General features: G+C 40.8%; 1 protein-coding gene across 4 annotated transcripts in view; it reads right to left on the reverse strand.

Moving 5' to 3' along the window:
• Window positions 1-27,583, reverse strand: part of LOC131229157 (probable ubiquitin conjugation factor E4) — a 43,237-nt gene that overhangs the window by 12,501 nt on the left and 3,153 nt on the right. The window contains exons 6-12 of one of the 4 annotated variants that reach the window (XM_058225038.1): window positions 11,093-11,296; window positions 10,880-10,989; window positions 10,600-10,753; window positions 3,584-3,673; window positions 3,258-3,461; window positions 3,033-3,128; window positions 2,787-2,918 (exon numbers count right to left, since the gene is read on the reverse strand). In XM_058225038.1, coding sequence (XP_058081021.1) covers window positions 2,787-2,918; window positions 3,033-3,128; window positions 3,258-3,461; window positions 3,584-3,673; window positions 10,600-10,753; window positions 10,880-10,989; window positions 11,093-11,296 — 990 coding nt within the window. The remainder of the gene's footprint in view (window positions 1-2,786; window positions 2,919-3,032; window positions 3,129-3,257; window positions 3,462-3,583; window positions 3,674-10,599; window positions 10,754-10,879; window positions 10,990-11,092; window positions 11,297-27,583) is intronic. The other 3 variants (XM_058225039.1, XM_058225040.1, XM_058225041.1) reach the window with 3 other exon arrangements.

The following is a 27,583-nucleotide window of genomic DNA, read 5'->3' on the forward strand; positions in this document are numbered from 1 at the left end:
ACGTCACTCCAACTTGATCGCCAGCTTCCATAACTTCTCGAAAGCGAGAGAGATCGCAACACGTGTCCTTACCTCTTACCTCTTCGAAGTTCTATCGCATCTTAACACGTCCCCTCTCATTTTAGGTGATCTACAGGAGTTTGAAGAAAGTACTCCTTTGTGATTTGGGTCGTTCGCCATGATCAAACCCTGGCTAATGTCGTCCTCGCACATGTCTTCCTCTATCTCTTACCTCTTCGAAGTTCTATCGCATCTTGACACGTCCCCTCTCATTTTTGGTGATCTACAGGAGTTTGGAGAAAGTACTCCTTTGTGATTTGGGTCGTCCGCCATGATCAAACCCCGTCTAACGTTGCCCTCGCACATGTCTTCCTCTATCTGCTCCTGTATCACCAGCATCACAATCTTTGTAGAGCCCACCTTTAAACCTACGGAATTCTGACATTTGGTTAATTTCTTCTTTCTGATTTGAATCCTTGCATAGCGGAGTTCTTCCCTCCTGTCTGTACGACTATCAATGTCCACAACCGCACCCACACAAGCTCCGAGTGCTTGAAAGACGTTCATCCAAAGCTCAAGAGGAATGTGCCACATTTGGTACTAGTGATCCTCCTATCCGAAGATCGACCAGTCTTCCCATTTTTCTATCTTTTTTATGAGTCTGCTTTCGCTCAAGTTGTAGATAGAGAAAACCTTTTCAGCATGCTCATGGCATCCCAACAATACTAGCATTGTAATTCCCTGTATCGATTTAACAATAAGATCTTCCTATATCTCTTCGCATTTGTTAACTAACCAATGGATGAGGTCCGACTCTCCTATTTCGATTTTGACGACTGCCGCAAAGCAGTGTTCGAAGTTCTTCATGGAGTCAACCAACACAGTAGGATGCATCGATGCCTCCAGTCCTTCCACCGAATTTGTCCTCCAAACGCATTCGTTTTCCTTTTCTTCTGAATTTTGTTTTTTCCTAACTGTTTGCTTCTTGCTCTGTATTGTTTGCCACCGCATCTTTGTAGGACCTCCCTGTTGCCATCTTCGAAGGACCCAGGCTTCCTTGGGCACCTGATCATAGTTCATTGTTCAATATTCCTTTCGATAGATTTCAACCTTGTTTTTCTTTACCTTTTTCTACATTGCACTTCCTCTCTAGCCTGTATTTCGCCTTCTGTACTCTCAATTTGTTGCCCCCCGAAGCTCTCACCATTCAGTTTGTAAATTGCCCTTGCCAATTCTTCTTTGGAGCTCATTCGAGCGAACGCAAATCCTCTACTATTGTTTGAGTTTTTTTGCCGCGGAACTACAACTTCCATAACTATACCTGTGCAGGCAAAAACCCTCTCAAAGTTGACTGTTTTCCAAGATTTAGGAAAACTTTCTACAAACAAGGTTGGATAAGCAGACAGAGGTCAGGTATGAGTCTCCTTTTTCTTCACTGCAAACTATTTCCCAAGCTCCCAATTCATTTCCATTCGCGAAATCCTCGTTGTCCCCATTTGTCGTTACCAATATTCCTTTCCCTTGTTCTTTCGCACCGCTCTCCATACTCATTCTTTCATTCCTAGCTATGAATTGAAACTTAGGAAAGATTTAATGAGAAATCTCTAACAAGTCACCAAAAGAATATAACAGCATATGGGTCAGCACATGCGAAGATCTTAGGCTACACATGCTATAAAGCAACTCGTGCAAGTTATAGGGTCTTTCCTTCAAAGAGAGGAAAAGGAAACTTTGTAAGCTCATACTCTAAGAGAGTCACAAGTCCAACACTAGCCTTTTATACGCTTCACAAAAGAAAGAAAAACAATTACGCAAAATACTAAAATACCCCTAGTTAAAACTCTCTTTTTTTTTGAGAGGCACCCCTAGTTAAAATTTATTCATATGCAATCATTAGAATGGACAAGAAGAGAAACTCGAAATAATTCCATTAGCTAGGGGTGGCAATAGGCTGGGTCAGGGTCAACCGAGTCTGACCTGATTATTATTCAGACCAAAAAGTCATGCTTGGGGCTTGGCCTGTTTAGTATTTGGGTACTGGTCCAACATCACCCATTCATATCACGGAAAAAAAAAGGTCTGTTCTAGGGCTTTGATCAGGTATTCATTGAAAATTTTGAAAAACCAAGGCCTGGGTCTGACTAATTTATGAAACGGGCTTCAAAATCAGGTCAATGCATGACCAACTACAGGCCTGAGCCCAACCTTACTCGGCCAGGACTAAAAGATGGCCGCCAACCTGGCCCATTGCCCCCCTACGGTTGAGGATTTTCAACCTGCTTGAGCTTATAAAAATCAGTAAAGTTGATTATTGAATCACCAACTTTTTTCAAAGAGTCCATAAAAGCAGCAATGTACTGGGCTCAGTACCCAGTTTTGTCGAAATCAATCAATTCATTCAAGTAGGGATCCAAAGTTCAGGCTGATTTTATTTTTATTTTTTAAAATTCTATATGGCTGCACTTGCAACACAATCATCAGGCAGGTCACCATGTACATAGAATGTGTACCATCGAAGACCACCCATTCTTTTGGCACGTGTCTACTATATGATGATTGATCGAGCCAGCGCATCTACATAGTGGGACCCATCTGACACATGATTTGGCTGTAGACCTCATTTGCCACACTAGCACAAGTAGCAGCGTCTAGAAGGTAGCATGTAGAACTGGCAGTCCTCGTGATGTTCTATATTAATAAGTGATACTAGATATTGAACCCCTACATGACTAGACAACAGACAAATAAATAGCCAAGTATGTAATGGAAGCTTTTCTGATACTAACTTTCTTTAGCAGTTCCTTTGGTTGGAACCCGTATGTGTCATACTTCTTTGGGTCTTTCAGAGTAAGAGTATTACGTTGAGGGCCCGCAAGTTGCAACAAGAAGTAATTGAGCATGCTTGCCACTCTATCAACCTGCAAGAGCAGATGTTGCCATGGGAAGCAATTGAGCATGCATGCCACTATATCAACCTGGAAGCAATTGAGCCACTTTTTTTTGGGACATTATATGTATGGAAGGCACTTTACCATCTCTGGAAGAAGGAACGGAGCAGAAATCTGTTCCGACGTAAATACTAACATCCCGATATCTTCATTTGCCAATTTCATATCAATTCGAATGATCTACAAACATCAAGAAGCAGATATGGGATGATCTATTTCCAGCTCCCGCAATGGTAACTTAAACATCTTTAAATAATTTGAAATTCAAACCCAAGGAAAACAATTTAAAAAAGAAAGAAAGAAACCTACATTCTCCAAAGAATGAAACAAGCGTGTCCTGTCCTGCCTCTCTTGAGCTGGTCTTCGCTCCCACTCTGCAGTATTAGCCATCTCGGCTTCTATCCCTTTGACTTCAGGGATTTTATTAAGACTTTCATCAAGAAGATAGATGCTATCATTGATCAAGAAATTCAGAAAGTTCAAATACACTCCCTTCTCCTCTTCTCTTGCAATCTGAACCAATATGGAGGAAAGAAATTTAACGCAGAACTAAGGATTCAGCGGTCTCTAATAATTGCATGCAAAAGCGAAATATGAAAATTTAAGAAGGGCAGCTATTAAGTAAATGATTTTACCTGTCTCCATGCATTGCAATGGCTAGGCACATTCCATAGGTACTCCAGAAGTTCAGCGATATTATGGCGAATATTGAACTTGTCATAGAACTGCATGAGGTAAAATCAAATCAAGAAAAAAATAAAAATAAATGACAACCATAACTGACATTCAAATTGAACAAAGAGCATTTTAGTGTTTATACATGCTGAATTTCGATATGATCAGAACAGCTTTTTTCAGGGCCGGCATGTTAGAGTTGGGAAACCAAATCCTTGGTTTCTTTAGAATAAGGAGACCCAAATGCAAGACTAGCTTACACAAAAAAGCTTGCCACAGTTCTGATGAGATGATTAATAATTAAAAGAAGACTCCAGTCACTGAACACATATATCAAGAACACTGGTAGAGTCTACTTTCAGAGCAAGTTCCTAAATAACCCAGCATATCATATGATTCTACAGATCTAGCAACTTAAAACGAAATTTGGTGCATTATCATCAATATTAAAAAGTAGAGGAATGCAGGCACATGATTTTAACAGGTTCTGTGATTCATTTAACAGGTACGGAGGCCATCAACTGTCCTTTTGAAAATGGAAGGCATGTACATGGCTATGGATGGATTCGTTAGAATATTATGAAAATTATGAGAGAATGAAACTAACAGATGGTTCTCTTATTACTATTATTTTCAATGGTGAGAGACCAAATATATCAATAAAAAATGAAAAAAAGTCAATTTGCTGATATACGCTCAATGCAACATTACATTTGGATGCAAAACATTCAGCTCAGTCAAGAGAAAATGACAAACATTATTGACATTTCCATGAATTCATAACAAAGAACTATTCCTTGAATTGAAGATGTGTATCATTCAACTCCAACTTAAAAGTTGAAAGTAATGTACTAGCAACAGGGAGCACAGACCAATCAGAGGCCCTGGATGTGACGCCTCTAAAGGTGATGACTGTTCAAGACAAGGAGATTCTAACCAGCAATTATTCCCCAGTTGCGACGTACAGAATTCAAAGAGGGAAGAAAGGATAACTATGGCCTTAGGGAGGATCAAATAAGGTGGTCCAACTATGTGCTCAAGGGGGTCAGCAAGCAGGTGGGCCTCTCTTTTGGCGCAGGAGATGACGATGTGCTTGCTCTGGTCCAATTTGTAGAAGATAGAGGTGCGACGAAATAATAAGAATTTCAGCTCCCAAAGCTCAGGAGATCCTCGCTGGAGAGAACTGCTAAGCCTAGAGTGCTCGATCAACTACGACACGACGGCCAAGGTGACAGGAGGGAGAGTGGTGAGATCTGGTTCTCAATGTTAGTGCTGAGTTGGAATGTGAGGGGATTGGTGGGCAAAATCAAAAGATCTCAGGTTAGGGAGCTGTGCCGTAGATCAAAAGCTAAGATCGTAGCTTTCAAGAAGACTAAGATGTAGATGCTGGATTGCTTTGCTCTCAACACACTTTGGGGGATTAAAAATAAGGAGTAGCTTTTGATGCTGTTGGGGGCATTGTAGTGGCGTGGAATGCAGACGTGACAGGGACTTTCTCTGTTTTGGTTGTTCTGCGGGAAACTTCTTCCGGCTTTGGGTGGCTATTCACTGTCGTCTATCATCCGTGTAAAGCCGACCAAAGCGCACAACTATGTAAGAGATGCAAAATGCCATAGTGGGTCAGGGGTGACTTTAATGTTATGCATTTCACCCATGAAAAATCTGGGAGCAGGTTGCATCTTGCCCCCACCTGGACGATAATCCTTCCGAGTAAGGCTCTGTGGGGCCCACCATGATGTATGGGTTTTATCCACACCGTCCATTCATTTTGCCAGATCATTTTAGAATATGAGCCCAAAAATGAGGCAGATCCAAGGCTCGAGTGGACCACTCAGTGGGGATTGAATGCCCAGCAGTAAAAACTTCTTGGGAGCCATAGAAGTTCCAGATCAAGCTGATATTTGTGTTTTCCTTTCATCCAGGTTTATATGACCTTATGAACAGGTTGGATCGCAAATAAACATCACGGTGGCCCCTAGGAAGGTTTCAACGGTGGGTGTCATTATTACCACTACTTCCTGTTGTGTGGTCAGCTTGAGCTTTGAATCTGCCTCATTTTTGGGCCAATTCCTTAAAATGGTCTAGGAAAATGGATGGGCAGTGTAGATAAAACCCATACATCACGGTGGGCTCCACAGAGCCTCTGCCTGGACAAATTATCATCCAGGCAGGGGCAGGATGCAATCTGTTTTTGAAAAATCTAACGAAGGTCGAATAACTCTAAGTATGAGGGATTTCATTTATTCAATTCTTTCCAAGGAAATGGTAGATTTACCATTAGGAGTTGTTAAGTTCACTTGGATGAATTAGCAAGACGAAGTTATATTGTCACATCTCGATAGGTTTTTGGTTTCGTCCAACTGGCTTGAGAGGTATCCTCTAGTTTTGCAACAACGGCTCCTAAGATCTACATCATATCATCGTTCGATCATGTTGGATGCAGCGGAAGAGAATTGGAGCCCAAGACCTTTTAGATTCAAGCTTATGGGGTGGGATGTCGAAGGTTGTGCAAATTTCGTAGAAGAATGGTGGGGTTCCTTCGTTGTTGATGGACATGCCGGCTTCAAATTGAATCAAAAGCTTAGAATGCTCAAAGAGTAGTAAATTTTTTTGAAGAAGTCTACGGTGTCCAAGAAGCAAAAATTGATAACATTCTAAAAGAGATCCACTTCAATGTCCAAGAAGCAGAAATTGATAACATTTTGAAAGAGATCCACTTCCTTGACGTTGAGGAGAGTGAAGAGCCTTTGGTCGCCGAAAAAGAGACTCAGACTACGTTTTTACTTTAAACACTCCAATCATCTAATAGAGGAAGAAATTAAGTGGAGACAACGATCAAGAGCCATCTAATTAAAGGAAGGTGAAAAAAACACTCGGTTTTTCACAACATTGCTAGTGCCATAGCAAGAAATAACAAGATTTGCAGTCTATCAGTTGATGGAAAAAGAATTGAGGAAAAGGAATAAATTTGCAATGCAGTGAACTATTATAGAAGTCTGCTATCCAGGGAAGGGTGGAAGAGGCCTTCCACAATTTGGGCTTCAAATAGAAATAGATTGAGGCAGAGTCTCTTGAGAAGCCGATATCCAAGAAAGTAATCAAAGAAGCAGTGGATTCTCTAGGCAAAGACAAGACACGAGGCCCAGACAACTATCCAATGGCTTTCTTTCATATTTTCTGGAAAGTGGTTAAGAGAGACATGGCGGACTTTATATTTGAATTTTATGAGAGAAGTCACACATCAAAAGAGCTTGGGGCATTGTACATTGTGTTTATCCAAAATATCGAAGGTGTGGAAATTTTGAAGGATTTTAGACCTATTAGCTTTATTAGGGGTCCTTGCGAGATCCTCACTAAAATCCTCACCTCAAGACTCCAAAGGATTCTTTCTAGTGTCATCTCGGAAAATCTAGGAGCTTTTGTAATGGGGAGGCAAATTTTGGACAACACTCTTATAGCTCACAAGTGCATAGATCCCACGTAAAAGAAAGTGAACTATGGTCTAGTGTGTAAGCTCAATATTGAAAAGGCCTATGACCATGTAGACTGGGATTTTCTATATTACATGTTGTCAAGTATAGGTTGTAGGCAGAGATGGAAGGGTTGGATCTGTGAATGTGTCCATTTGGTTACTTTCTCTTTCTTAGTTAACAAGTCGGCTAAAGGGTTCTTTAAGGCTTCAAGGAGAATCAGACAAGGTGACCCCCTCTCACCTTTGTTGTTCGTTGTGATCAGAAATGCACTCGGTAAAATGTTTCAAAGAGGTCAGGAGGTTAGTTTAATAGGAGGCTTCAAGGTGGCGAATGCAGGATTTTCAATCAATAATCTCTAATATGCCGATGCACCATCCTTTTTTACGATCCCAATGTGGATATGGTGGACAACTTGCTAAAGATAGTTAGATGCTTTGAGGTGGTCTAGCGGCTAAAGGTGAATATGGCTAAAAGAGATATAATGGTTATCTAAATGGATAAGGAAGAAATGGCGAAGATGGCTAATCTTTTTTTGTTGCCACGTATCCACATCTTCCCCTATGTATCAAGAAGCCAGCGAAGCATCTCTAGGATAGGTTCATCGAAAGAATCGAGAGGAAACTCTCAAGTTGGAAATGCCTTCATCTTTCTTTGAGATGTCATCTAACCATAATCAAAGCTACTTTCTCCAATCTGCCAGTGTATTTCATGTCACTCTTTAGTTGTCCAAAGTTAGTGTTGCAAAAGTTGGAAAATTGAGAATGGATTTTCAACGGAAATGGACTAAGTAAAAGCACAAGTTACATCTTCTCAAGTGGGAGGAAGCATGCAAGCCAATTGAGGAGGGAGGAGCAGGGATTAGGGAGTTGGAGGCCATTACCCTTTCCTTGTTCGGAAAGTGGATTTGGAGTTTTGGGGCAAAAGACAGGAATCTATGGAGAGAAATCATAGCCTTTATGGGACTAGAGATGGAGGGTGGTGGGTCAAGAGCTCGTCGTTTTACAAGGGTTCCAGCTTATGCAAAGCAATAGCCTTGCTACATCAAAAGTTTAGTGTGGGAGTGGCCTTCTCGTTTGGGGATGAAACCGTGTCTGTTTATGGGAAGATACCTAGTGTGGTGAAAGTTCGCTACAAGCGGAATTCCCAAGACTTGCGTGCATATCATTGGAAAGGAACATAAACGTAGTTCGATGTTACTCCATATGCGGTGACTCTATAATGTGGTCTCCCCCATGTCGGAGAAATATGACGGATGCGGACATGGGAAATTTTGTTAGATTAATGGACTGGTTGAAGCCTGTGTCTCTTGCCTCGAACGAGGACTCTATGGTCTAGAGCATTCACAGTTCATGGTGGTTTTAAATTCGGAACTTTTATAGCCTAACTTAGGGCCTGTTTGGCCGGACGGATCCCATGGGATTAGGAGGGATGGGATGGATTCTAAGGTAATGATGGTGGTGTTAGTGGATTGGTTTAAGATCCATGGGATTGCTATATCCTGAGACAAGTTCACCGAGTCAGTTTGGCACGCCCGGCATATCCCGGGATTTTACCTTCCAATCCCTTCCAATCCGTCCAACCAAACACGCCCCAGGCACGATTGAACGGGATTAGGAGGGATGGGATCGATTTTAAGGCAATGATGGTGATGTCAGTGGATTGGTTTAAGATCCATGGGTTTGCTGTATCCCGGGACAAGTTCATCGGGTCTGTTTGGCTCATTTGGCATATCCCGGGATTTTACCATCCCATCCCTCCTAATCCCTCTTAATCCACTCGACCAAACAGGCCCTTAGGATCCGGCTTTGGGTGACACATCTAGATCCCCTTCTCGTGTATAGCATTATGGTGCTCCTCCGAGACTTGCAACCTTTGTTTGGCTAGTAGGCAGAAAGAAGGTTCTGGTTGTAGATGATCCTCAAGGGCGTGTTTAGATGGGTGGATTCCATGGGATTGGATTGTATTAGGGTGGATGGCAGCCATTTCAAGGTAATGATGGCTGCATCAGTGGATTGCTGGCAATCCCATGGGATTGCTATATCCAGGGATTTTACCACCAAGTCTGTTTGGCACACCTAGCCAATCCCGGGATTACACCCGGCCAATCCCTTCCAATCCGTCCAACCAAACATGTCCCAGGTAAAATAGACGGGATTAGGAGGGATTGGGTGGATTTCAAGGTAATGATGGTGATGTCAGTGGATTGCTGGCAATCCCATGGGATTGCTATATCCAAGCAGAAATAAAATGAGTCTGTTTGGCACGCCCGGCCAATCCCGGGATTTTACCTTCCAATCCCTTCCAATACAACCCAATCCCTTCCAATCTGCCCATCCAAACACGCCCCAAAGGAGATTTGTGATCCTCGCCAATATTTGCATTAAGTGCACGCGTGATGCGAAGTCAATAGATCACTTGTTCATCCACTGCCCTTTTGATCGGAAGGTGTGGGAGAGTATCCTAGGTATCTTTAGCGTCTTTTGGTTGACGCCCAAGTCGATGGTCGACCTATTGTGGGCCTGGCATGGTGGAAGCATCGGAAAGGCAGTGTAGAGGCTTTCCACTCTAGTAGTGTTGTGGATGATTTGGGGGGAGCATAATAGGAGATGCTTTCAAAACAAATGTGCTACAACAGAAGAGGTGGCTAGGAAAATCAAGGTTAAGATTACAAGTTGAGGCTCCTATGCGAAAGGGGACAGAAGTTTGCAATCTTTCCTCTTTTCTCGGGTTGTAATTTGGGTTGTTATTCTTTCCCGCCTAGCTTATGCTTTGGCAGTTTATTTAATAAATTTTGGTTATTTCTCAAAAAAAAAAAAAAGAAGAGAGAAGAAGAAAAAGAAAAAGGGGGAGCCAAAACCCCTAATGTTCTAAAGAAATTACAATTTAATTTTTTCGACTTCACTAGGCTAATAATTCAATTAAAGTTTGGTTGTGCATCCATACACACTCTAAAATAAGATAAAAGAAAGCAAACACGAGGTTGGGGTTGGAAATGAGCCACCACCAACTGTAACAGTTTGAACCACTGATAGAGAACTTATAAACACTGCTGGTGACTCTTCAACTTAACTAAATTCAGGTGGTCATCAATTCACTGTCAATAACTCGTGTGGGAAGCTCAAGATAGATTCAGGGTTAGCCCACAAATTGCAATCCACAGAGTAAATGACCAACATGGGTGTAGACCCAAAATTGCAATCAGCAAAGAGTAGAAGGCCAGTGTGGAGCTCACCCCACTCCATTCATAATGAGGGGCTAACCCCTAATTGCAATTACTATCATTTCAAGTCCAACTCGATTTTCACAAAAAATCAATTAAGGGCTCAATTGTCATTACGAATCAAAATGGTGACACCCCATTGAAGGCATTTCCTCTAATAGGTATTGTAGGAATTGCAATTCTGTTCAATTTGAACATCCAACTGCAGCCTAAAAGTAATGACAAGTACTGTGGTTACGATCATACATAAATAAGAACTTGTAACACGTTGAATAGCAACAACCTGTGTATGAGAACCGGTAAATTCAATATCCACATAAAGATTCAGAAGATTCCGGACTAAATACTCAAGAGCTAGTTGGTTCCCTTCAAAAAGGGCAAGTATGGCAGATGAAATGCTGGAAGGTATGCCAGATGAAAGACTACCAGATGAACGACTGCAAATGAAACAACAAAGACAAAAATAAATAAATAAATAAATAAATAGACAAATACAGAAGTTCAATGGCTCCAAGTCAAGCATATGAGTTATTCTTCTACTATTTTGCAAGGGAAAGATCCACCTAATTTGCATCCAGTAATTCAGGACTTCCACCATCTTGGCCCTCAAGTAGGGGTTTCTGACATATGACGGACTTGCCATGAACATGATAATAAAGTTCAAAAATTCTTCCTGGCAAAGAAAGGGCAGGAAGAAAATCAATTTACTATACCGAAAAAGTAGTCGAACAATATATTCTAAAGATATTTTTAAAAAATGCAACAAGAAAGCGCACCAGCATAAATCCATCCAAAGCTTTTGGGAATCGACAAGCAAAAATAAGCAATTCCATGACGTCTTCGACAAAGTGTTCTGGCATACATGCAAATTCCATTGGGCACTGTGATGGCAGAGGCATTTTAAATCCTCCAACCAAACCAACCAACCAAACCACCATTAACCTGTAGAAAGATAGTGCACGCTGAAGAAGTGCCCCATCCTTTCACAAATACAACCAAATGGATAAGGCATGGGTTAAAATTATAAAATTACAACCTACATTACATAGTGGTTTTAAAAAGCATATGAAAGCCTCAATATCATATATTTCTCCAGTCAAAGATTCAACGACAAGACTAATAACAAACATGAATCCTACGAACAAATTGGTTCCCTTATTATTGTGACTGCCAATGCAAACTGCCGAGGAAAAAGAAAATAGAGGGATGGATGGATGGATGGATAGATACAGATTGATAGAGATAGATAGAGATAGAGATAGAGAGAGAGAGAGAGAGAGAGAGAGAGAGAGAGAGCAACAGCTCAAAACTATTATTGTTACACTGAAACAGACTGGGCAAAAGAATTTCCAACTGAGAAAATCTGACCGCTCATAAGTTCATGGTAAAAACGTTTCGGAGCTACTAGAAAGAAGGAATGCACCGAAACATCCAGAAACTAAAACTGAGTTATCAAGTCAGTAAGCTTGACCTTTCAGGCATAAATTGATCATATGGACTGACAAATGCTTTCTTTTTGTTAGGCTTAAACCATCAAACTCCAAGAGAACTATTCAAAATTAATTTCTATGCATGCATATCAGATTTCGGCAACATGAATATACAACTACATATATAATTTCTTGACAACCAATACCTATCATGCATTTTGGATCACGGGTTCATAATGTATCTTCAGTAAACATTGCATTGAAAGAGTTGATAGACACTTCGTCACCAATTGCTTCATCTTTTACGAGCGAGGAAAAAATATACGAAAAGGAATGAAAGTTATAGGGGAACACTGAATCAATGTCAAAGCCCAAAGAAAGAAAGAAAAAACTACGGAAACTCAGGTCCCATGTAGAGTGCAAAATATGGAAAGAAGTATTACACGCTTGGCATGGATGGTCATGTTACTAGGTAACCACAAACTAAAGTTTGCAAGCCCATCAAATTGGATACTTGCAAGCTCATCAACATGGATGCCTTATGATGAATGTCAACAGGAAGTTAAAACATGCTCAGGGCGTTGCAGTTTAGGAACAGCATTAGGTAGAAGGTCCACTTTGAACCAACTTACGATTTCAAGGAAATCACCCCCAATTAGGAGGTTTGTATGCAGGATTTGATCGAGCAGTTTGACCCTGTTCCACAACACTTCTATTTTGGTTATAGTCACATCAAGCTCATCAACAGGGATGCCTTATGAATTATGATGAATCTCTGAGGTCTGGCCAACAGGAATTTAGGACATGCTCAGGGTGTTGCAGTTTAGGGACATCGCTAGGTGGAAGGTCCACTTTAAACCAACTTACAATTTCAAGGAAACCACCCCCAATTCAGAGGATTGCATGCAGGATTTGATCGAGCAATTTGACCCTGTTCCACAACACTTCTATTTTGGTCTTAGAGCCATAGTCGCATCGGTGGTTTTTTTTTTTTAATATATTCTTAATCACATCTGTGTTTGCCATCAAACCTTAGAAAGGTCAATGTAACAACACCCTACTTGTTCGTAGTGATCATGCCAAAGTCGACAGCCCCAGATTTCCTTTATTAATACCATTAAGCATCTTGAAAAACTCTTCCTCCAAAGCTTCTAGAGGCACTGACAATGGAAAGGGAGTTGGCATGGAAGAACCACTTTCCAGTTATTCAACCATCTAGCTATAAGCAGTTATGTTCATGCTTTCTGGGGGAAGCATGCAACCCAAGAAACAAATACATCATAAGCCCATAGAGAAACCAAACCTCAGATATGATATAGAAAAGAAAATGACAGGTCAATTGGTCATTCCAAATCCACTTGCATTTGTTCATTCTAAGAATCTAGTGCAAGATGGGGCATGGGCTTCTCATAGCAGGCAGATGCAAAATGAGTGGAATTTGATAAGATGTCACAAAAGTTTGTTGTTAGCTACTTGAAGTGCTCTCCAAAAACCAACATTTTGAATATTACCCAGCTCTTTTTGAAACGATGATAATATTATAGCTAAAGGCTGAAGCCAGAATTTACAAATGTACAACAGTCGTGAGATTATAAGTTCCCCAAAAAGACTGGAAAGGACTCTATCATCTTAGAAGATAAAGCCCATTTTATCACAAGAGATTTTGCCGTACTGAACACCTCGGGAAGCTATCCCCCCCCTTAAAAAAAAAAAAAAATTTGTAGACAGAGGCTGGCGCTACCCAATCAACTCCAAAGCATAGGAGGAAAAAAGGTCATTGCAAAAAGAGATGATCCACCAATTCCTCGTGTCGCATGCACAACAAGCACACATTCGGTAGATTGAGACCCCGCTTGCGTAGGTTATCTATCTCAAGGACCTTCTTCCTCCCCACCAGCCACGCAATCGCCGCTACGTTTGGGGGGACACCATGCCTCCATATGAACAATGTCGCACATTCCTCATCGCCGCAGTTGGCCCCGCTTATGGACATGTAGAACGATCTAACAGAGAACCTATCAGAATTGTCTTTTAACCATCTCATCGAATCTGCCTCTAAAGCGAACTAAGTTATTTTTGGCAACAATTGTAGTAGAGAAATGAGTTCTATAAACTCTTCATCTACTAAATTCCGCCTACATGGAGGAGCCTAGACAATATTCTCCCCAACTAGTGAGAAGCACCTATCTACCCTCAAGCCCTTTTCGACTACTACTGCCACCAGCCTAGGGAAAAGGTCTTTTGATTTTTTAATTCCCCACCCACGTCTTCCCAAAACCTAATGTTCTTCCCATTCCCCAACAAGAAACCAACCCCTTCCCATACTCTATACCTTAGTGAAGTTATCGATTTCCAAACACATGAAGCCCTATATAAAGAAGACGTCCACCAACATGTCTTCAGTCCCATATTTCCTTGTGACCACTTCTCTCCATTGAGATCCCTCCTCTACCCCAAATCTCTAGACCCACTTACCTAACGAAGCCAAATTCATATCCTCCAAATCCCTAATGCCATCCCCACCGTTGTCCCAAGGTTCGCACACCTCTTCCCATTTCATAAGATGTAATTTGTGATTCTCGTTTGATCCTTTCCATAAGAAGTCACTCCTTAGCTTATCCAACTTTAGCATAACCGCTTTGGGACACTTGAACAAAGACATGATGTACACTACAAGATTTCCCATAACCACCTTAATCATGGTAATTCTTCCTCCCAACAAGAGTTGTCAATTCTTCCATTGAGATAACTTCGATCCGAACCTTTCAATAATTGTATCCAAAGTTGCTTCGTTGGTTTACCAATGTATAGCGGAAGACCAAGGTATGAGGTTAGAAAAGCCCCTTCCCTACATCCCATCGCTTGGGCAAAGGGCTTTAACTCTTCTTTAGAAATCCCCACTCCCAAAATCTCACTTTTGTTAATATTAACTTTGAGGGCCAAAAACACCTCGAAACTGACAATGATTGAGCGAAGGCTTTCCACATGCAGGATCTGCCTCATAAAATAACATGGTGTCATCTACGTAGAGTAAATATGTAACCTAAAAATCTGAATTATCTACACAAAAACCTTTCGTCAATCCAAGTTGTGCTCCTTTTGCTAACATTCAACCCAAAGCCTCCATAACCACCACAAATAGGTTTTGGAGAGAGAGGATTCCCTTGTCACAATCCTCTGGAAGATGAGAGAAGAAGCCATTTGAAGATCCGTTTACCACAACTGAAAATTTTGCCAGGTTGGCACATTTCTGTATCCAAGATCGCCATTTAGTACTACACCCGATTCTCTTCAACATATAATCCAAGAAGATCTAATCAACATGATCATATGTCTTTTCAATGTCTAGTTTACAAACTACTCCTTATATGACTTTTTTTCTAATGCAGGACTGTATGCATTCATTTGCCACTAAGAAAGTATCCACAATCTACCTATCTTCCACAAACAACCCTTGAGCCGCCGAGACAATTGAAGACAAAATCCCCCTAAATCTTGACGCTAGCACTTTCGCAAGAATTTTATATGGGCTTCACAATAGATTGATGGGCCTAAAATCCTGAAGGCATTCGGCACCTTCTTGTTTTGGGATAACCACTATAAAGGTAGCCCCTAATTCCGAAGCAATATATTCTCCTTCTTTCAACCACAAAGTGATGAGGACATTCGAGCACCTTACAGAGTATACCGGATGAGGAAGAGATCAACTCTAGTTTCACTTTTGGCTTGGTGACCACTACATGGGCCAAGGTGGGCCACATTGAAGACCCCACGTGCATGATCGTACATCTTCGAAGACCCTACACTAGGAAGATGCATGGGGATTGCTTACTGAGGAGTTTGGACCGTTGGATTGCGAGGATGCTTTGATCGGACAGTTGGATCATTGTGATCTTAGATCACAGTGATCGTAAACTTTAGGATGTTTTAAATTTATTTCTTTTATTCAGTTGATTATTCATGTTGGATTTATTTTGATATTTTGTTGAGATTAGGGGGTTAAGAACAAATGTTATCTCATTGAGTGTCCTTATGTGAGGATTTTTATCTGAGAATGGCTTTTTGTAAAAGGTCCCTCTTGAGACTAAAAAAGGCTTGGACATCCAACCCTAGCTCATTATTAAACATTTTGAATGGAAAAAAAAAAAAAAAAAACTCTCTTGCTTTGAGATAGAAAATCTCTAGTGAATGGAGATTGATGCTGTGATGCCAAGGTGTGAAGCCTAATCTATCCTCTTTGTTTCTCTTTGAAAATGTATCACTTGTGTCTTTCTCATCTTCTTCTCAAATCCTTATTTTCTTATACTTTTCTTCTCCAAACCCTAAATCCCTTTACTCTTTCCTTATGAACCTAAACCCATCTTTTCTTATTCCTCACTCCACCACACCCAACCCATCACCATCAACCCCTACATGTACGGACTACCTATCCGTACTAGTCAGTCCGTATGGTTGTACGATCAAGGCCGTACAAACATATGGTCAGCCCCTTCTCTCCATTTTTCTTCCCTTTCTTCAATCCATCTTCCCATCCCTTAAAACCCTAACTCCTATTCACCTATAAACCCTATTTCTTTTAATTTTCCCCATGCCCTAATCCCCAATTCCCTATGAAACCCTAATTCTCTATTCCATATAAAATCCTAAATTCCCAAATCCTTCCAAAGCCCAAATTCCTTCAAATCCATAAGGACCATAACCCTAGATTCCCATATCCCTAACCCTAGAAAGACCAAATCAGCGTCTTTGAATTAGACCTAAGCCTATGATAAAGTGGAAGTTCCACTTTCCATTGATCCTTTCAAATTCATGTTTTATATGGTTTAGTTTATTATGGGATTGTGATTTATATTGAAATCTGAATTTTATTGTTTATTTGATTTCTAAGATTTGTGGTAGGTTAGTATATCTTATACTTTGAATTGCTCTTTAATCCGTTTATAATTTCTTTGCATCATATTTAGTCTAGATCACGCGTCCTGCATCACAAAGCCCTCAATTGTTGGCACCATTTAATTTCTTCCTCGCATAATCTGGCACTATATTTAGCTCTGAAAACTTCCCAACACGATCTTTCCTCTTTCTATAAGTCATGTATCTCTTCTTTGATGTCTAGTGCTTGTATTTGTTGAAGAATTATAACCTCCTCCTCACAGGCCCCCAACACCTCATTTTTCCATTTGCTAATTTCTTTTTCAGTAGCTTTAATTTTTGGAAAAGTACAAAACCTGCCCCTCACATAATCAAGAAGGATGACCACCAATCTATCACTTTATCCAGGAAACCTTCGATTTCCAACCAAGCAAGCTCGAACCTGAAAGGCCACGACCCCCAATCTTCCTCATTCGTACCCAACAAAACCGGGCAATGGTCCAATATCGGTCAAGGCAGACCTTGTTGGAATGATAATGGGAACTTCCCTACCCATTCAGGTGTGAGGAAAAACCAATCTAACTTTGACTTTGTCGGCCTAGCTTGCCCATTTGACCATGTGAATTTAATTCCTCCCATCGACAAATCAACCATCTCATTCCTTCAAACCCACTCATAAAACTTTCTCATGTTATTGGTAATTCTCCTCCCATTTGATTTTTCGTAGGTGTGTCTTACAACATTAACATCTCCACCTACACACCATGGTAGCCCCATTTGCTCCTACATAAATCTAACTCTTCCCAAAATTCATCTTGAAAACTTGGCCAACACAGCCCATAGACCGCTGACAACACCCAATGGAAACTGGAGCATATATTCCAGAGTAGAAGTGATATGGAATATTTCCCCTTCCAGCAATCCTCTTGATTCCATATATTTGTATTCCAAATCAGTAATATACCCCTTGCCAATCCCAGTGCATCTAAAGATGCCCAATCTTTCATTTGCCCGCACCATAATGAGTTAACCACCCTCTGATCTAACCTTTCTATCTTAGTTTCCTGGAAAGTTGCAATTTGAACTTTGAACTTTTTACACGTCTTTAATCTGCCCCTGTTTCTGAGAACACCCCAAACCCCTTACGTTCCAACGCATTACTCTCATCAGTAACCTGCTGACCCCTATTCTCCACTTCCCACCTCCTTCTCACCTACATCCTCGGTGTGAGTCCCCATTCCTGCCAAATCGCCATCAGTTATCAGATTGTGAGTCTCTGTATCCACCAGTTGTCTACCTTGTTCTTCAACAAATTCAAAAAGCACAAAATAGTCCTCTGGTCTATCACCAAAGGTCACCCCCAACGGACGAACAACTTCCGCTGTAAACATCTTTATTGGCTTCATACCCTGTGCCATAGAAACCTTATGTTTCTATTCAAGCCTTGGATCAGAAATAAAATCGACCCCATCACCTACCTCTGAATTCTTCCTCAATGACTGTACAATAATCATCTGTCGTGCTGCTGCCAAAGGAGTCATCAGCAGTGGTTCTCCCGCAACATTGTAACCATCCGTTACTTCTTCCGAGAGCTGTGACTGATCGCTGACCTCAATAGAAGCCATGGACTCTGTTGGTCAGAGATTAACCCAACCAGTGATGTGGCATCACTCCCAGAATCCCTGTACAACATCATCTTTGAAGCAATGCGTATCTGTTCTTTGGAGAAAGAATTATGCTGCACCGTAGCTATTTCCCGGCCCTGCATCTCCTAAGAAGCTTCCACCATATTATAACCAACTACGCCAGATTCATCAAAAGGAGTATCTGAACGCATTGAGACAGCTGATTGAATCCCGAAAGAACGCTGGTGGAGACGTTGCTAGTGACTTTTCTCAAAACAAAAAACCATTGGGGATGGTTGTATTTGAGTGAAAACCCAAATACGTGTCAGCAGTAGTCACCCGTGTGGGAGCATAACTTATTGGCACATGTGTTAACATCCCCACACTCTCATTTGATTCAAAGTTGACATTGTATTTATTGTCTTGCGAGAACTAGGCAATTTCTCTTTAACCATAAAAGCAACATCAGAGGTAGGGACAGGTGTCACCTCTTTAACTGTCGGCAGCTCCTCATCAATCCAAGGCATAGGCTTCATTTTTTCATCCTTCCTTTTCCACACATCAAGAAGTCTGTTGGACCTACTACACAAACTTTTTCTTGGCCAACAAGGGGCACATACTGTTTCTCCGATCCAGTGCTCTGTGGGAGAAACGTGGATGTGGATCTTCAGCATTGAAAGTCGACTCCGCCATTGCCATGTTTTCGGAAACTTCACCTGCATCATCTATCGGCCTCACCTGTTCCTGAATTACCTTCACCTTCCACTTCACGCTATCTATTCACAGCCAGATTGTATTGGGGGTCGAATGTAACTTGTTTCTCCTAATTCGTATCCTGGCAAACTGAACTTCTTCACAAATATCAGTTCTAGGATCAATGGCTATTACCATTACTATACACAAACTTATCTCTTTGAAGATCTCGTCCATCCAAAGTTCCATCGGAATATGGCAGATCTGATACCACAGTTCTTCGCATCCAAGCACCGACCATTCTTCCCATCTTTGAATATTTGTAATTGTATCCGCCCGACACAAGTTTCTAATGGAGAAAACGGCATCTGCATGATCTTGACAGCCAAGAGAAACCCAAAAAACCTGCACCTAAATCCTCTTTACGATCAAGTCCTCCTCAGGTCCCTTGCAGTTCTGGAGCAGCCATCCCACCAACTTCATCCCCCTCACAGATACGTAAACCGAGACTACAAAACAAAACTCAAAGGATTTCAAGAAATCTTCAAGGACTTTTTTGTGAATCTGCACTTCCGGACCCTCTTCCGATTCTGTCTTCCACACCCATTTCTCCACCAGAGGGTCCTTTTTGTCTGGACCTTTGGCTCCCTATTTTGATTACTCGCCGTCGCATCTTTAAACAATTTAGCAGTCTTCAAAGGAATTGAATCATGAACAAGTCCCTATTTCAAAGGTCCAGCTTCCAACAACCTGTTCGCATTCAGAGTTTTGTTGTTGATAATACCTTACCTTTCCTTCTATTTCCTTCTTTGTTTTTCTGCTCTGGACCATACCTCACCCTCTATACTTTCAACTTAACTCCTCCGAAGCTCTCCCCATTAAGTGCACCGCCTTTTCGATTTCCTAATTCAAGATCATTCGGACAAATGCAAAGCCCCGGAGATTGGTAGAGTTCCTCTCTCTCGGAAGCACCACCTCCATTACTATCCCAGCCTGTCCGAACACTCTTTCAAAGATTATTAGCTGCCACCCTACCAGGAAACTCTCAATGACGAGAGTCGGGTACTCCAACAATCCCAGCTTACCTTTCTTCCATTTCTCTTATTCTCATCCCTTCTATTCCCCACCGTCATCCATCCTTCGTTACAGACGTCATCTACCAGCACCGCTTTTCCTCTTGCTCCTCTCTCAGACACCTCCAAAAGGGTTGATTCAAATCAATTGAATCTTATCATTGAAGAACATGCAAATCAAAGCTGAAAGGATGAAAGCTTTTGACACCCAGATAATTCAAAATAGGGGACATGATTCACACACTTTACCCAATGGTTGGTTGTGATTCACATTGTCCTATCTTTTTTCTTTTCATAAGCAAGGTTCGTGTTGTTCCATCGTTCATTCAAAATCATACTATATTTTAGAACACTCACCTAGAGGCTTCTACAAAGCTTTAACTCCCTTCCAGGTAAAAGAAAGCAATATCATGAAAATCAACAACTAAAAGGTGCAAGGTTGGACAACAACCAAAAAAAAAAAAAAAACGATAACACCAAAACCACAAAAGATATATCCTAAGAAACCAGTCAAAAAAATTTACCTAAACAAGAAAAATTATCAAGGATGAAAGCTTCGATCCAATAAAGTTGAGCACAAAAGATGCAGGCCAAACTTTGGCCCAAATCCACATATATGTAATGCTTGCATTGAATTCACAGGGTGGGTCATACTTCTTCATTGAGAAGTATGGCTCTAATTCTAGAGGTAAATGCCACCAGAGCAATAGAAAATGATTACAAATTACTGACTTGGCTTACCAACAAGGCCAATATCATTATCATGTCATTTTGACAGGTATTATGTAATAGCAAGAATATGAATGTAGCGTGAGAAAACAGGTGGTGAATCGCGTCCAGTGGCATCAGTGCCGGAAGGAAAGGGAAAACAGGTATTATCAGCTGAAGGGGTTAGTGGGGAAGATCGATCAGAAAGAAAATGGGAGATTGTTTGTAATCAGAAGGCGGGGTACCAGGGACGTGAGTTAAGGGGAAAAGCGAAACTATCGGAATATCCGACCCTCTCCATCGACTGTTTTCCGACGAGATGGCAACTGATTAATTTCGAAAAGGGTTTTTAGCCAGACCATAATAGTCATGGAGGTCGTTATCCCACAAGAAAGGATTACAAACAACCTTCGGGGTTTTGCATTCATTCGTATGAGCTCGAAGACGGAGCTTGAAGAGGCCATCCAAAGGCTAAATGGTGAAAGTTTTGGAGGTACGAAATTGTGAGTGCAACGAGCTCGGTTTGGGCCATATTTGAAAAACTTGGAATAAGAACGAGGAAAGAATCAAAGGAAGGGGGAGAAACACTATAAACAACAGGCAGGGTTTAAAGGATTTAGGGCTGAGGGAAATAGCTTCAACGTCGTAGGGACAAGTTTCATTGTCTTTAAAGACGGACGTTCGACAATTGTTTAAAGAGGTTGTCATGAATATTCCAAAATAGGGGGGCCGATGTGCAGAAGTCAGGGGACAATCAAGTAGACAGATGGGTGTGGAGGGCCTTTACAGACGAAGGCCCTAAAGTGCGCATCCAAAAGAAGGTTTTGGAAGAGTCGCAGATGACATTCCAATTCTGTCTTGTTGTGACTCTTAAACCAGGCCTTATGGAAGATGAATTGTTGGGATGGCTAATTCGTTAACTACATGGGAATGGCTAATTCGTTGAAGGATTATAGACCTATCAACTTAATTGGAGGCCCTTACAAGATTTTGGCTAAAGTCTTGGTGTCTCAGCTGTGAGGGGTGGTTGGAGTGTCATTTCTGACAATCAAAGTGCATTTATTCCGGGCCGGCAAATCATCGGTAGAGCTCTTATTGCTCATGAACGTTTGGACTCTAGGCATTCATCTAGAGAGAAGGGTATAGTTTGCAAGCTAGATTTAGAAAAAGCATACAATCATGTTGATTGGGACTTTCTTGATAATATGATTCAGCATCTTGGGTTTGAGGAGAGATGAAGTGGATCATGAAGTGCGTCACATCAACGCGATTCTCGGTTCTTCTTAAGGGTTCCCCCAAAGGTTTCTTCAGAAGCACGTGAGGTTTACGGTAGGATGATCCTTTGTCCCCTTTCCTCTTTGTTGTTATTGCGGAGGCCCTCTCGAGTAAGGTGATTATAAATTAGGCAAAAGGAAGCATTCTTGGCTTCAAAATCGAAGGAATGGAGAATCCAATTTCTCATCTTCAATTTGCGAACGACACTCTTCTTTTTTGCGATGCTAACCTGACCAAGGTTGAAAATTTGAGAACAATCATCTGGTGTTTCGAGGCGGTTTCGAGCCTAAAGGTAAACATAGGGAAAAGCAAGATGATGGGGATGTTCTAGGAGGACGATGAGTTTCAGTTGTTGGCGAATTCTTTAGGGTGTAAAGTTGAAAAGCTCCCTTCGACTCTTGTGGGTCTTCCCCTTTGCATCGGTACACTGCCTAAATATCTTTGGGATAAGGTCGTCGAAAGATTTGAATATTATCTGGCTAGATGGAAAAGCCGATATTTATCATTAGGGGGTCGCATCACGCTTATTATGGCTGCCCTTTCGAATCTTCCTCTCTATTTCATGTCGGTATTCAGGTGCTCAGTGTCAATTGTGGCCACTATTGACAACTACGATGTGATTTCTTATCGCATGGCATGGAGAATAAAAGGAAATTTCACCTCCTAGGCTAAAATGAGTTGTGCAAAACCTACAAAGGTGGTGGTGCTGGTTTAAAAGATCTCACAGCTATGAATAGGGCGCTTCTAGGGAAGTTGCTTTGGAGATTTGGTAGGGAAGATGGGGTGCTTTGGAAAGAGGTGATAAAAGCTAAGTATGGTTGTACAATAGATGGTTGGTGGACGATAAAATCCTCTCTATATAGAGCCTCGACCTTATGGAAAGGTGTCATGTCGTTGAAGGCAGTGTTTATTGAAGGTATCGATTTTTCTTTTGGTAGAGGCAATAAGATACAATTTGGGAAGATGTATGGGTGGGAGATTCTCCATTGAAGTCCAAGTTCCCAGGGATTTACCATTTAGTCCCGAACCCACCCATGCTCGTCTCCAACTGCTTTTCCTTTGTAGTCAGAGTAGTAGTTTGGGATCCTCCTTGCATAAGACATGAGAAGGATGAGGAGATAGAAGAGTTCCTGGCCTTTATGAATCACATTCATCTATGTCGTCCGAACATTTCATCCACAGACAATATGTTTTGGCGTTGTCACAAATCAAGCTCTTTCTCAGTTCACTCCTTTTACAACTGTATTACCAAGACGTCTCCAGTATCTGAAGAATCGAAAACCAGCCATGTTTGGCATTATCCTATCCCGCCTAAGATTATGACTTTCGGCTAGTTGGTAGGTTGAAACAGGGTACTGACAGTCAATAACCTCTGGAAATGAACAATGGTCCTTCCAAATGTTTGTTTGTGTTGTATGGGTGATAAGGAAACGGTCAACCATCTGCTTGTTCATTGCCAGTTTATTGGGACAATCTGATCAAATTTATTGAGCCATTTTCCGCATGTCATGGTCTCTTCCAGCATCAATGAGAGATCTTTTGAAGCTTGGCATGGAGTGAGTTTGGGTAGAGAAAGGTTGATGATGTGGAGGATGTCCCTCCTTGTCATCTGGTGGTTAGTTTGGGATGAAAGGAATGCCAGATGTTTTCACAAAGAGAGCAAGCTGACGGAAATCATCTCCCAAAGGGCAAGATTCCCAATTGTTGAGTGGGCCTCTAATCTTGAGAAGCTCAAGGGCTGTCATTTTTCTTTTATGGGGTTGTAGCCGGATCGCCAACTCGGCGTTTCAGCGTTACTCTTCTTTTTGCTTTGTTTTGTTGTTTGCTCTAATAAAACTTCAATAACCTTTAAAAAAAGAAAAAAGGAAAAAGGGGGGGGGGGGGGAGAGAGAGAGAGAGGACGATGTGGCCATATAGGGTCCCACATTAGTGCCAGTCTCTCGAGAAACTTTTAACTTTTTCTCAAGTTAACCAAATTTATTGGAACAAAAAAAAAAAAAAAATACATCCAAGGAAAGAGGAAACAAAGATCTAATCATGAATAAATCTCTGGTCAATCCATCTTTAGAAAGAGCCTAGGCAATATGGTTGATATCCCTCATACATGGGACAAACATCCATGGGCAGCTATAACTCTAATGTTTGAGATCATTAACCCCACTTTCCAAGGGACCGGATCATTCAAGGCAACCCATTTGGTAGCATTTTTATAGTCACCTTTAACCACTGCATTTCATAGAACAAATTAGTAACCAAGGTGTTCCAAAACGGTAATGGTGGATCTAACGGCCACCACCATTACCGTTATGATACGGACCATAACGGCTGTTATGGCCCCTGTATCAGCCATTACAGCCATTTTTTATTTTTTGAAAAAATTGTTACAAGACCGTTGCAGGGCTGTTACGTTCAATGTTTGAAATATCGGTATCGCATTACGTATCGGTTATCGCATGGGATATATCGGGCGTATCGCGTAATGTATCGTTGTTGTTGGAAACATGAGGAAATTGGTCAATTTTTTCAATGAAACTTCAGTGATTGTTAAAAAAACACATCAACACACTTATAAATCAAAACATTACAAAAAATAAGTGCGCATAATAGGTTTTCTTTGTATGGGGTCCTAATCTATGCGTTGTCTAACTGAATTAATGCAAGTATATTGAAAGTTCATTCATATCATTTATAAATATAAGAAGACGTGTGGAAACACAAGCAATACATTCAAAATCAAAAGAAGAATTACTAGATTAGGTTACATACATGTTTGATTTTATGTTTGGACACAAAGATTGCAACCGATTTGCGAGCAAGTGGGAAATTTTGATTTTTTTCAACTTTCCGTAACTCGGCCCATCTCCTCCAAATCTCAAAATTGAAGCTCTCAATCCATGCTTTTTCATGCAAAACATGAAAAACCATGTATTTGTAACAATTTGACGTTGATTTAACATGATTTACAGGAAAAATAAGTTTAAAACATTACAAAAAATAAGTGGGCATAATAGGTTTTCTTTGTATGGGGTCCTAATCTATGCGTTGTCTAACTGAATTAATGCAAGTATAATCAAAGTTCATTCATATAATTTATAAATATAAGAAGACGTGTGGAAACACAAGCAATACATTCAAAATCAAAAGAAGAATTACTAGACTAGGTTACATACATGTTTGATTTTATGTTTGGACACAAGGATTGCAACCGATTTGCGAGCAAGTGAGAAATTTTGATTTTTTTCAACTTTCCGCAACTCGGCCCATCTCCTCCAAATCTCAAAATTGAAGCTCCCAATCCATGCTTTTTCATGCAAAACATGAAAAACCATGTATTTGTAACAATTTGACATTGATTTAACATGATTTACAGGGGGGGAAAAAAAAGATCGAAAATCGAAAATGCTCACCAAATTGAACATGTGAGATATATCGCCCTACTTGCGAGTTTCGTATCACACAGGCGAGATACAAGATATATCGTGGGATATATCGGCCAATATCATCGATATTTAAAACACTAGTTACGTTCCATTACAGGGCCGTTACGGGACTGCTACAGGGCCTTACGGCCTATTTTTTCTGTAACGGTCGTCACAACCGTTTCAACCCCATAACGCGTAACGGTTATAACCGTTACGACCATTGCATAACCAATTTTGAATACCTTGTTAGTGACTAATGCCACCCTCTTCCCTCAGCTATCCAATTCATCTCCCCCTCCTAACTGCAATTTTTTCAACATTGCCTCCCTACATGGCCCATGGCAACCCTCATCCTGCACCTTCTGCAATTATTTATGGCTCTTCACCTCTTATGAGAAGCCTTCCTCACCATGTTCTTCCAAAGCTCTGGCCAATCTTTCAATTTTTTTTATTCATCTGGACTGTAGATAGCCCTGTTCACTCTGGTAAGTCTTCCACTCAATTCCTTCCTGTCAACAGGGTGGATTCCCCTTCACTGCTTCGTGGCGAAACGCACAAACAAAAACCCCTAGTTCTTCCAAAAACTTCATCTCTTGCTATGTATTAATCTCTGATCTCAGTCACCCCTTTAAATGAACTGATCAGCACTAGCAGGTATTCCAGTCTGCAAATTGTGGATGTACATAGAGATCCACTACAAATCCCCATACCTTTCTCCCTCGAACTCAATACCTGAGTTCATACCACTTCACTTCCATCTCCACCAATCAAGCAATATACAAGGACTTCTGCAGCTAGGATCTAAGGGAACCTTCTCTAGAGGAAACGATGAACAATACCAATTAAAGCCCTGAACAACAACCACAAACTACTGCAATTGGAAGGCAAGTAGCATGTCCCAACATCTATAGAGCAGACTCCATATGCTAAAAAGCAAGCATATAGCAACAAGGAAGAATACTTTGCATCTACAAACTCGGATACATAACAAGAAAAAAAAAAAACACAAAGAAAGGACTGGAGCCTGGACGGTAAAACCACAATCTTTCACACAGGTCTCAGTCGACATCAAAGTCATATAATTGCATTTTCAATTTCTTCAGATACTTCACATGATACACCTACAAAAACTCTGAAGACTTATATCTAGGTCTATCTACCTTCCTCAATAGCACCCCATGCAACTTAACCTCTTGCAAACAAATTTGAAATAATCACAATCTATAATAAATGTGATCCTTGATTCAATCAAAGTCCCCTGATCATACAGCTGCTGAATTAGATCAGTAGAGCAATGCCCTATATAGGTAAGTGTTCTATGATTCATAATTAGTCCTTGATTCAACTAATACACTAAATTTTCCACTTCCCCCTCTTCTTCCATGAATACCCTGCTATTCCTCTCCTGTCTTTAGCATGTCTAGGATAAAGGTCTGAATTCACCTTGAGAAATAGAGGTTTTTAGAAAGAAAACTGGTATGGAGATTACAAAGGTGGAACATTCAAGCCAAAGATCAGTTCTTTCATTTGAAAATGGACCAATGATGCCCTTCAATAGAAAGGCCAAACAGATTTTCTACCAATATACAGTTCCATCTTTTTCCGGAGTCAGATCTCATGAAAAGTCCAGACCAGTCTTGGATCCCGGTAGAGATTTTTTTTTTCTTCCCCAAATGAATTGGATAGGATCCACCCTAGTCAGACCCAAAATTCAACCCACCTTACTTCTATGTCCACAAGTTTTTGAACATTAAACTGTGTAACTAATCAAAATACCAAATAAAGAAATTATGTGATCAATGGTATAACAAGAAATTAAACTTCACTGAAGGATACTACTGTCCTGATGGTGATCAATCTTGGGGAGGTTCAAAAGTTAGATCAATTCTTTCAGTGGGTTATCTGCACAATTTGCCATTGATCACATTAGAAGTGTCTAGCACATCTTCAAGAAGAAGAAGAAGAAGTGTCTAGCACTCTAAATGCTCTGAAAACGGTTGAAGACCCATACTTTCACTGATAGAAGGATGTAATTTGAATTCAAATGCAAGTCACAGTTCACAACAACAAAAAAGCTAAACAAATTATGACTAGCCCACTTTCCGAATAAGATAGATTAATGCCATTAACATTAAAGTGATCAAATATACAAAGAGAGATTGCATAATT

Source organism: Magnolia sinica, chromosome 16 (genome assembly GCF_029962835.1).
Source record: "Magnolia sinica isolate HGM2019 chromosome 16, MsV1, whole genome shotgun sequence".
NCBI classification, from domain to species: Eukaryota; Viridiplantae; Streptophyta; class Magnoliopsida; order Magnoliales; family Magnoliaceae; genus Magnolia; species Magnolia sinica.